The 12,402-nt window shown below is 37.3% G+C and overlaps 1 protein-coding gene across 1 annotated transcript in view; it reads right to left on the bottom strand.

Moving 5' to 3' along the window:
* The window catches only part of LOC129764476 (protein 4.1 homolog), a 146,226-nt gene that overhangs the window by 38,054 nt on the left and 95,770 nt on the right, over positions 1–12,402 (bottom strand). The window contains 2 exon segments of the mRNA XM_055763585.1: positions 380–825; positions 896–1,142. Coding sequence (XP_055619560.1) covers positions 380–825; positions 896–1,045 — 596 coding nt within the window. The 5' untranslated portion in view covers positions 1,046–1,142.

Raw genomic sequence — 12,402 nt, 5'->3', positions numbered from 1 at the left:
AATAAATTTTTAACGGGACCCACAAGAAAAAAAAAATGATTCGAAAAATGCACTTCAGAAATGCTCAAATGACCCGATAAAGGCTTCGGGAGGGAGTTTCGAAGCGTCGGTTCCGCTTTGCCCCCCACTATGGGGCAAAAGTACGCGCTTGTCATTTGATATTAAAATAGGTTTTTGTCCAACTACAAACAAAATTCGAGAAATTCTTGTACTACGTTTCGAAGTTAATATGTATAGTTACAGTTTGGTAACTATACATATTAACTTCGAATTTTATTTGCTTTTATTTCAAGAGTTATTCGACGACAACAGTTAGGTGCGCACCTTTGCCCCGCACTACTCTGCTCAGTCATCAGCAATTAAAAAAACAATTTCTTACTTGTGCGTTTTGTGTAGATCCATCACCTTATCCAGCAGATCGGGCGTCTGGTTGGGGGCAATTTTGAACTCCTTCAAGTACGCCCGATCCTTCATCTCGTCCGGATCGTAATCGCCCAACTCGGACTGCACCAAATACGAGCCGAGCAGGGCGTGGGTTACAAACGAACACGGCAGTCGGCCTTCCAGGATGTCATTTCGCACCTGCAGACACAGATGGTACCTGGTGATGTCCTCCTGCAGCTGTGCCGGTTCCGGAGGGTAGAATTTGACCTCGAAATTCAGCTCCCATGGGTCGGAGCGGAAAAACTTGACCACAGGGCGCTCGAGATCCAGCCATACGCGTGGATCTGCGGCCGTTACGTAGGTGAGACCAAAGTAGTCCTTCTCGAGGATGTTCAGTCCGGCGCATACCGAATTGAGGAGATCTCGTCCGCGAGCTTTACGCTAAAAAAAAATAAAAACCATTATCAATAATTTGAACACATTGCATAGTGCAGCATTTGACGATACTCACATCAATCGTCACCTCAAGCGTTGAGCCGTCGAGGACTGTGACTTTGGCTAGTGCCGCCTTGCCGGACGTGGCTGGCTTCTTCTTCGGTGTGTTGTTGGTTGCTGGCGCCGGGTCGGCCGCAGCGGCAGTCGATTTCGATTCACCCGGCATGATGGCTTCTCTATCGAATGCTTCCGATGTTGCACGCTATGGTGCACGAAACTTCTATTCTGCTGACGGTAGAACAGCGGACTGCCAAGCGGACGAACTGCAAAGGACACACACACAAAAAGGAAAAATGAATTAATTTCACGATGCTCTCTCTGGACATGGTCTCTGGTCTTCTGCTGGTCGACATCGGCCGAAAGGTTGTTGAATTGGATGCAATGCAAGCCGCCGCCGCCGCCGCCGCCACCACAGGCAAGGGCCAAGTGACGGCGACAGCGCGCTATGGTAATTGAGTTATGAATATAGGACGAAAAGCGAACATGGGACGGAACACACCGTAATAATTAGGCGCCTGGAAGGCTAGACTTTTTGCTACGAACAGGAATCAGCGCATAATGTCATGCCCAAGTGATAGTGCGAATTAGAGTGCTCTGGAATGGGAACGGTTTTAACTTTCCCGTGGCGATCGGGATTCTACCGGCAAATGCATATTAAGCAATTAGAGCCTGTGTACATTGGGGAATAATTTGAAATGTGCGGTCACGCTCGCGAACCTTATCATCGTGTGTAATAGCGCCCGGTGGAAGATAATTACTTGTTGTGAGTGAGCACTGCGTTTCGCATATTTCGAAATTCTTGCTTGGCCTACCCCTGTGGGTTTGTGGCTGATGGATTTTTAAATCCAACCAATATAAACAGAGCTTATCTATTTTCGACCTTTTTTGGTTGTTACGGCAATAAAATTACGGTATCAAAGTGGGTTCGGTGAAAAGTAAATAAATGCAACGCCAATCACATTGCATTTCGAGATTAATGCAAGATATGATAAAATGATAGAATGATCTTTCCAGGCTTGTCGGTAAAAGTGAGTGATAAAATCCCTCATTCTCAGCTACCCTTTAGAAAACAAAAATCACAAGATTGTAGTAAAATCAACACAAAAAGTTGATTCTATCAATGAATTAATATTTGAACAATTTTGACAAATACTACATTATGATCAAACAAAAAGCTCTAAAAAATCAAAAGTGCTCCAATATTCTTTCTAGAAATTTCTCTAAGACTGTCGACTGCAAAAAAACTGTTTGAATTTTTTTTAACTAATGAACTATTATTTGGCTTCAGAATCGTATCTTAGGACAGTTATTTCATTGAAAATAATCTACCGAAACAGAAATTTGTTCTGTATTTGGATGTATAGTTCAGAATTAGGATGGTCTGAATTTTGAGCAGCTGAACCGATTTTCGATCATTTACCAGCAAATCAAAGGCATTGAGTTTTCTAAGAAAAATCCTGAACCATACTTCAGATGTCTATTTTCAGACGAAACATTTTAACAAATAGACTTTGTGGTTTTAGATGTATGTATAGACCGAACAAACCCTATCAACTTGCCTTTTTTGGAAAGATCATTCTTTTTACATAAATAATAATAATAAAAAGACGGGTGGGTAATGTCGGGGACATAACCGGAGTGACGTAGGACTATACAAAGGGGACAGCTTTTGTTAAATATATATTTTAAATATATTGTTTTATTTTCTTCTCCTACGTGAATACCTACCTATCTACCTGAAAAATGGATTAGTTTACTGTTTACTCTTTATGAATATGTTGATGGTTCTGAAAAGAACCTTTGGTGTTGTGTTTTTGTTATCACTCGATATTCCCATCTTGTTCGGTTAAACCTTCCTGTTTAGCTATTGCGTTTGCCACTCGCCACAGCTTTCACAGTTGGAAAATTTCTTTCCATCCAGCTTGTGACATATTGTTCAGTAAATTACATTTAATGCGACGTGCCGGAGAAACACTTTGCCACTCACTGAAACTAATTGTTGCCTTGATGAGCGCCGAACCGAAGCTGCTCTGTTCTTGATGCGGGTTTTCTGATTGTCGTGAGCAGCTTTGCAAGCCAACTCGAGCACTCCGACGGCCGAAACTCTATAATCGCTGTTAGGTATACTGGTGCTCCGGCACCAATCCGTTCGCCCTAGTTACCCTTGCGGAGCAATCAGTGAATGCGACCAACAGGGAACTGGAGACCTGCACGGTTCGAGTGAGACTTTGCCTCCCCCTTAACTTGTCCTCCTTTGTTACGTCCACGATGCCGATGCCGTACAACCACACGGGTTTACGGTTTGAAAGAAAATAAGATATTTTTTTGGGGTCCGCGTGTTTTATACTCTAGCGGTACACACTCACAGGATAGAGACAAATCGGCAGACTCAGCCAGAGGGGCGAGTCCAACGAGACGAACGAATGAGCGTTAAAAGGGAGAGATGGCAAAAAATACATTCATTGCGATTTGTTCGCTCGTTCACATGCATGCTAAAAAGGGTCATTTTCAGGTTCACAAAATTATCTTCAATCTAAAGAGTTTATTGTTTTGTTATCACTCGATATCTCCATCTTGTTCGGCTAAACCTTTCTGTTTAGCGATTGCATTTGCCACTCGCCACAGCTTTCACAGTTGGAAAGCTTGTGACATATTTTACAGTAAATTACATTCAATGGCACGTCGCATTACCACCACTCAGTATAGGATTGGAGGTAATTTTAACCTGTAATTGAACATTTGCGATGACAGTGGTACAGTACAGTAACAGTATAAAGAACAAACTTTTTTCTTCTGCTACCTGATGCCGTTTTGCGATTGCGTTTGCCACTCGCCACTCGCTGCAACTGCCTGTTGTCTTGAAGTCCACCGAACCGAATGTGTCCTGTTCCGAATGCGGGTTTTCTTATCGTCGCGAGCAGCTTTGCCAGCTAACTCGATCACTTCGGCTATATAACTAACTATATAACGCCGGCTAGGTGGACTGTTGCACTGGTACTAACGCGCTCGGCCTAGCTACCCTTGCGGGGAACTCCAGATCAACACGAGTTATAAGCGTTCCAAATCTTGCATTTTTTCCTACTTGTTCAGTGCCTAGATTTCCATTTCACCCCCTATATCTTCCGGTTAGACGTAGTCCTACGTCAAAAAATGTATCGTTTTTCAGTTGTTTTTTCTTAATTTTTATGTTGATTTTAACAAATACATTCATTAATTGGGGGTGGTGTCCAAGATATGACCGTATTGTTAACGTAGGACTACGAAATTATTGCCGCCGAGAAGGATCATTATAAAAATTAAAGAATGAACTCTTTAGCAAATATTTGGTTGCCCTGACAAAGGCTGATGACATCGAAATTTTCAACTTAACTCTTTGGTAGGACTTGCGTGGTTTTATAGAAGCAGCTAAAGATGGCTGTTTAATGGTTCATTCTTGTCCTCGCATAGGCATTACACAAGCTGGATATATATTGGACATTTTTCACGTAGAACTACGTCTTGGATGCCAAATCAGCAAACAGGTAACGTTTTTATGAAATATAGTTAACATTAATAACTATCTTCAAGGCTTCGTTCGCCTGATGATTTGCATACCAATCGAATCGGAAATCCTCTAACATTTGTTTGATATGCCATACATTACTATTCCTTAATCCCTAAACGGTTCAAATTAATGAAAGTTGGAAGCATTTGAAACCATACCACTTCTCGTTTGGTGGTCGTCGAAGCAACATTGCCGGCGAGCATCGAGCGGGAGTGGATTGTCTTTCTTAAGACAGCTGAAGAATGTGTATGGAGTAGATCTTATTTCCACAAGGGCCCTTCTCAGGACTAGAGGCGAATGAACTGAAAAAAGTTTGAAGCCTATTAAAAGCAAGAATGGAATGGAATGGATAGAAACCATAGTTGCAAGCGAACTAGCAAGCGCAACATTAATGCTGATTTCACAAACACAGCTCGATACAAGAATGGAATGGAGAGAGAATAAAGGAACTGCTGCGATTTAAGCTTCAACATTTCACGATAGTGTTTCGCAGAGATATTTGCTTCAATCGATAGGAAATATTTCTACTCGCGCGCTCAGCGCAAACATTTTGTGCAAAAGTTGATAGTAGATGAAATGATTAAGAGTTTACCATAAAGTATGTTGGTCACATAGAGCAATAGCACGGGATTATCAGACACGTACCGGCCGACGAGCCGACAAATACATGATATCTTTATATTGTCAGACAACGGATTCTCAGTATGGATCGGCAGCATAGGCGAGAAGGTAAACTTGCGTTGACGACATTGGGAATTCTATCACGAGTTTGGGAAAGCCCGAAGGCAGATTTAAATTTTTCAAATTTTAAATGAAAATTTTTACTACTGATGTAGAGTAAAAATAACTAAATAACTGAAAAGTTATTTCAAAACATTCGATGCATTCAAAAATAATATCCGATGTGATAAACAAGCGGATTGAATAATACAAATCTACATCGAAAATGCGGTCGTGTCCTAAATGCAACCTCTTACAATTTTTATTTCAATTTATACTTTTCTTCAATTTCAAATTTTCATCAGTTATCTTTATTATATATATTTTCAATATTCTTTAATTTTCTATTTTCTCTTTTTTTCTGTACAATTTTTGAATTTTTATTTTTCAATTGTTTTCAATTCATTTCCTTCATATTACGATTTTCCTTAATTCTCGTTTTCTCTTAAATTTTTCCCTCTTTTCAGTTTAACTTTTCTTCAAGTTTAATTTTTCAATGTTCAATTTCCTTCAATTATGAATTTTCCTTTTGTAACATTTTTACATTCTTCAATTTTCTTCTTTATTTTTCAGTTCCCTTTACTTTTAAATTATTCTCGAATCTTTAATTTGGTTCATTTTCAACTTTCTTCAACTTTCTGATTTTTTCTAAATTCTAAATTCTAAATTTCCTTCAATTTACAGTTTTCTTCAACTTTCTTTTTTTTTTCTTCAATTTATTTTTTTCTCTCTTCAATTTTCAATTTTAGGTTTTTATTTTTTAAATTTTCTATTTTCTTCAATTTGAATTTTTGTTCAATTATCTCCTTTTTCTTTCAATTTTCAATTTGCAATTTTTTGATATTACATATTTTCCGATTTTTTTATTCAATTTTCAATTTTTCAACGTTCTTTTTTCTCTTAATTCTTCTTCAATTTTCAATTTTCATCATTTATTTTTCAATTGTAAATTTATTTGAATCTTTAACTTTCTTTGTTTTTCAATTTCTCTGTTTATTTACATTTTTAGATTCCTTCAATGTTTTTTTTTTTTTAATTTTTAATTTTCCTTTTTTTTCTTTTTCTTCTTTATTTTCAATTTTCTCTTTATTCTCTTAATTTGTTTTTCAATTTGTTTCAATTTTCAACAACTGACGGCGCCAGTGGTTGTGTGGTTAGCGTAACAGCCTCACAATCCGATCGGCCTGGGTTCAATCCCAGCTGGCGTCGTTGGGATTTTCTGAGGCGAAAAATCTCTGGTTACGTCTTCCTTCGGAGGGGAAGTAAAAGAAGTTGGCCCGGCTCATGAGTTGTTGAGTCTGATAGGTAGGAACAGGTGGAGTCGCCTCCCTGTTGTCGGTGATTGGCACTAAAGTGGCGGAAATAGGCCGACGAAAAATAAGCGAAGATAAAAAAAAAAAAAAATTTTCAACATCCTTCAATTTTTAAGTTTCTTTAATTTTCAATTTCATTTTTCAATGTGATGCTTCCTTTCATTTTCATCTTTCAATTCTATTCAATTTTTAACTTTTAGTTTCCTTAAATTTTCGATTTATAATTTGTCACATAAAATTTTTAGTTTTTATTTCCTTCCACTCCCAAAAAGGAAGTGAACCGAATTTTAGAAATTTGTTCAGGATATCTTACACGGGTCCGTAACAATGGTTTTCGAATTCAGTTTGAAGAATTATTGTTCCTAAACTAGTGAACGCTTTTAGAACTCTAATAAAGGGTGAATGCTATATGTTCTAAAGCGTTCAATTTACTTGTTTTGGAATACAACGTGGACTCGATTATATACAGTCTTCGATTTCTTTTTACTGTATATAAAGGGTGTGTCACATCAAATTGCATCACGGAAAAAACGCTGTAGAAATTCGCCCAGTAGACCGATCCTTTTGAAAATTTTAGACAGTAAAATAAAAACTATTAAACAACTTTTGGCCTTTTCTTTTTATTCATACTTCGAGCCCAAGCCCGTATGCTTGCACCTTCCTCTTTACACCGTCCATAAGGTTCTGTACAACGTCAGGTTGTAGTTTTTTTGAACAGAAATCCATTTTCACTTGAAGTCCGCCTTCGATTTGACAACTTTTGGGTTCTTCTGGAGGGCCTGCTTCATAATCGCCCAATATTTCTCTATTGGGCGAAGCTCCGGCGCGTTGGGCGGGTTCATTTTCTTTGGCACGAAGGTGACCCCGTTGGCTTCGTACCACTCCAACACGTCCTTTGCATAGTGGCACGAAGCGAGATCCGGCCAGAAGATGGTCGGGCCCTCGTGCTGCTTCAATAGTGGTAGTAAGCGCTTCTGTAGGCACTCCTTAAGGTAAACCTGCCCGTTTACCGTGCCGGTCATCACGAAGGGGGCGCTCCGCTTTCCGCAAGAGCAGATCGCTTGCCACACCATGTACTTTTTGGCAAACTTGGATAGTTTCTGCTTGCGAATCTCCTCCGGAACGCTGAATTTGTCCTCTGCGGATAAGAACAACAGGCCCGGCAGCTGACGAAAGTCCGCTTTGACGTAGGTTTCGTCGTCCATTACCAGGCAATGCGGCTTCGTCAGCATTTCGATGTACAGCTTCCGGGCTCGCGTTTTCCCCACCAGTTTTGCCTTTCGTCGCGGTTAGGAGCCTTCTGAACCTTGTATGTACGCAGGCCCTCCCGCTGGACGAATGAACTTGACAAATTCAGCTTATTGGCGACATCCCGGACCGAACTTCTCGGATCACGTCTAAACTGCTTAACTACGCGCTTGTGATCTTTTTCACTGACGGAGCATCCATTTTTGCCGTTCTTCACCTTCCGGTCGATGGTTAGGTTCTCGAAGTATCGTTTTAGTACTCTGCTGGCCGTGGATTGGACGATTCTCAGCATCTTACCGATGTCCCGATGTGACAACTCCGGATTCTCGAAATGAGTGCGCAGGATTAATTCACGACGTTCTTTTTCGTTCGACGACATTTTTCCAAATTTACGAAAAATTGACAGTGAAGCATGGCCAACGTGATCTATACACTCTTATCTGATTATAAGCGAAAGCTGAAGATATAATTCCTAAAAATTAAATTTCTACAGCGTTTTTTCCGTGATGCAATTTTATGTGACCCACCCTTTAATCGAGTCAAAAAAATTCTTTTTATTTGTTGTTTATACGTATATTTTTTGTTTTTTGATTATTAAAGAATTTAATTTTTGATTCAACCCCTATAAAGCCATAAGATACCTTTTTTATATAAAAAATTCGAATTCTTTCAGGATATGATATAAGGTCATGTTTGATGATAAAAATTCTTCCACGCATATGTTCGAATTCCAACAATGATGAAGTTATTGAACTTTTTCTCTGTTTATGGCCGTGTTGCTTTAAATTGTTTCTAATTCAAAAATTACGCTACGTAGTACAATTCTGTTGCTTTCATTTGAAAGATAGGAAAATTTTATGCAGGATACAATCGTAAAACTTCCAAATTAGTGGATTTAAATAACATTTTAGAAGTGAAAAACTTCAAAGTCAATTTGTTCTTTGACACCAAACTTCTATCTTTTTTTAATTTCGCTGCAATATCATTTTAAACGATTTCTGGTGAATCTTCAAATAAAACCTACTAAAATCACGGTTTTTACTTTATTGTACTCATAATACCCAATTAACATTCACTTTTACGTTGACACATTTCATTTCCGCTTAAAAAAAGTCATATTTGAAATATAAAATTTTTTTTTTTTGAACTGTAAATAATCGAGTCCAAAATTGTATATAATCCAATCATATATAACCGAATCATATATAATCGAGTCTGTATATAATCGAGTCCGACCTGTATTGTTTTGTTATACAGGGCAGATTCGATTATATACAGTTTCGGATTTCATTTCACTTTATATAATCGAATCCTGTATATAAATAATCGAGTCAAATTTTTTTTTTAATTCATTCATTTTTAATTCCTTTTTTTTAATGTAAAAGAAAAAAATAATTTTTGATTCATCCCCTTAAAGTCAGAAAATACTTTTCTCACATGAAAAAACAAATTTATCCATATTCTCTCAGGAGGTGATGGACGATCATATTTGCTAAAAAAACCTACGCATATGTTCAAATTTCAACAATAACAGAGTTAAAGAACTTTTTTTCTGTTCCGGACTCAAACTGGCTCTACATTAAAAAGTACGCTACGGAAGATAATTCTGTTGCTTCCATTTGAAAGATGAAAATTTAGTATGGTAATGGAGCATCTTAATTGGTGGATTTAAAAAACATTTTGGAAGTGGAAAACTTAAAAGTTACTAATTTTTAATATGTCATTATAAATTTAATACTAAAAATTGATTTTGAACTTGATTGTTTCTATCAATTAAATCTAAAATCTCTAACCGCTTCACAATTTGTGCTTTGACACCCAACTTATATTTTTTCAAATTCACTGCAATGTCGATATAAACAATTTTTGATGAGAATTCGAGCAAAATCTTAAAAAATCACGATTTTTACCCCACTGTACATATCATAGTAACTTAAATTTCACCTTAAAGCTGAATGGTTACATTTTTTTCTTGAAATAAGTCATATTTGAAACATTTTTCTTTTCAAACTGTATATAATCGAGTCCGTCCTGTATTTGGGTAGTAAGGGTAGTAAGAGTTGAAGTGGTAGAAAAAATAATCCTGAACCATTAGGCATTGATGCCGTATACATTTGAAAGTTAGCTATTTGGAAAAACTCGGTTATATTCGTAATACAATCGCAAAGTCAACGTCGGACTGTTATGAATAACAAATATCTGTCAGACGCCAATCGTTCGAAACTATTCTTCCCTCCCAGAAAAAGTTAAATCGTATATAGTGCCAAAATTTTAGGCGATATAGATACATCCAAGTCACATTTGAGTGATATATGATAATTTTAACTGGCATATACATGTAAAAGGGGGAACGATATAAGTATATGCCATATTATAAATATTGATATTACAATGTTTGTTACACTGATATGCGATTTGACACGACAATGTTGTGTAAAATGAATAGAATGTATGTATATTAGGGTGCCAATGAATGTATGGGAAAAATCGACCCTAAAATTTCAAAAAGTTACTCTATACAAAATGTTCACCACCTCGAAAAAACACCGCCGAAACATGCCGAATCTCAATCGGTCTTAAAAGAGTGGCGCAAGGCGGTCATAGTTTGAGTTTTTTGAAAATCGAAAAATCACCCAAGGAGTAAAGGAAATCGGGGTTTTCCAAAAATTTTTTTCGATGCCAAATATCTTAAAATTGCATGAAACGTCGAGAAATAGTATCATCTCGAAAGTTTTTTTTTTGGTCAAAAATCGGCATTCTGGGACGAAAAGTATGGTTTTGGGTGCAAATAAAAATAATTATCACGATTTTTCATTCGGAACGTGCTACAAAATGTTGATTTGCACGATATTTTTTTTTGTATTCAGTTTTTTTTTGAAAACCTCGATTTTTGGTGATTTTTCGTTTTTCAAAAAAACTCAAATTTTAACGTTTATGACACCAGTAAATGAAGCCCGAATGAGCTAATACTTTGTATAGGGTATATTATCGTGCAAATCAACACTTCGTAGCAAGTTCCGAATGAAAAATTGAGATAACTATTTTTATTTGCACCAAAACCATACTTTTCGTTTCGTATTCCGAAAAGAAACTAAGTCCCAGAACCATACTTTTCGTTTCGTATTCCAAAAAAAAAACTAAATCCCAGAATGCCGATTTTTGCTAAAAAAAAATATTCGAGATGACACTAGATCTCGACGTTCCATGTAATTTTAATACCTTTGGCATCAACTTTTTTTTTCGAAAACCCCGATTTCCTTTACTCCCCCCTTGGGTGATTTTTCGATTTTCAAAAAACTCAAACTTTGACCGTTTTGCGCCACACTTGCTTAAGTCCGATTGAGCTGAAATTTGGCATATAGTGTTTTTTCGAGGTGGTGAACATTTTTTATGAGGTAACGTTTCGAAATTAGAGATGAAAATTTTCGTGCATTTGCGATTTTAGATTTACATGATGCTTTGATCTTTGATTGATATTCTATACGATTGTGATTTGATATGAATTTATATGCGACCTAGCATGGACAACTCTTATACGATTGTTTACATCAATTTGACACTCCGACTGAAGACGATTTAGAAATTGTTTAACACTCATCAGAAAAATTAACAAAAAATACTAAGCCGCAACGTTTATCAGTTATTTCTTCACGAAAATAGCTGTTTCGGTGAACAGTATTTTATAATAATTTCAGCAATTTTCCCGCAGGATAAAAATATTATTTTCTGTTTTTTTAGACTGCCAAACTTTGTTAGTTCTCAAAAAGAAAACTGCTACGAAACTTTGAACGAATATGTATACATAGCTTTGCTATGTTGTTTATCAAATAACGCAAGTTAGTTGTGAAAAAGGTTGTGGAAAAATACATTCAGCAAATAAGTTCTAGGAGAGGAGCGGAAATACTACACTTAAACTCAATTTATTCCAAATATAAATTCCCTCCACATCAGAATTCTGTGCTCAGTATCCCCGAGCAACCGGTTTACATGGTCAATCATAGGTAATTTCATTTCCTCAGTGATCGGCAGTGGAAATTATTTGAGAAAGTTAGGAGCATTTGCACATTGTTCACACCTTTCCCACAGTTTACCACAGAAAACTTCAACCAAGCCATTTTTTGGCAGCGGAACCGTACACTTACAGAAATTTACGCCTAATGCTATTATGTTGGGAATGTATTCCTATTTGAAACTATTTGAACTAGATAAAGGAGTGAATTTTTGTAGAATTTTCATGAATCATATCAGAACAAAAATTCACTAGCAGTGTATTCTGGCTTTCACAGACTCGGGTGAAACCGGTTTTTACGTTACTATTCTATTCACTGGAACGTGGAAAACATATTTGCGATTCAAATAGTAGCTTAGATTCGATAGCCCAAAAAAATTCGATGTTTCCAACGACCAGACTATGTCGTGCCACAAATCCTCCCAATGATAAGTGCCCACCGTTCGTTCCATTTGTCGGCTCTTTCGTGCTTATCGGTGCCGTGTGCTCGAGACCGACTGTCGCTGCCGTTCAGTTCCGGTGAAGTATGTTTTCGAGAGCGTCAATGAAGGGCGTGTGTCTTCATTGAGCGGAAGGTCCACGTGCCAGCCGACCACAACCAGGAGGGTAAATTAATCACATGAAACGAAACGCGGGGAGCTTGCAGAGAAACGCAAGAGAAAACATTATATTTTCTCGAATAAAATGGA

This window comes from Toxorhynchites rutilus, chromosome 2 (assembly GCF_029784135.1).
Source record: "Toxorhynchites rutilus septentrionalis strain SRP chromosome 2, ASM2978413v1, whole genome shotgun sequence".
NCBI classification, from domain to species: Eukaryota; Metazoa; Arthropoda; class Insecta; order Diptera; family Culicidae; genus Toxorhynchites; species Toxorhynchites rutilus.
This window is presented reverse-complemented; position numbering and strand designations above follow the sequence as displayed.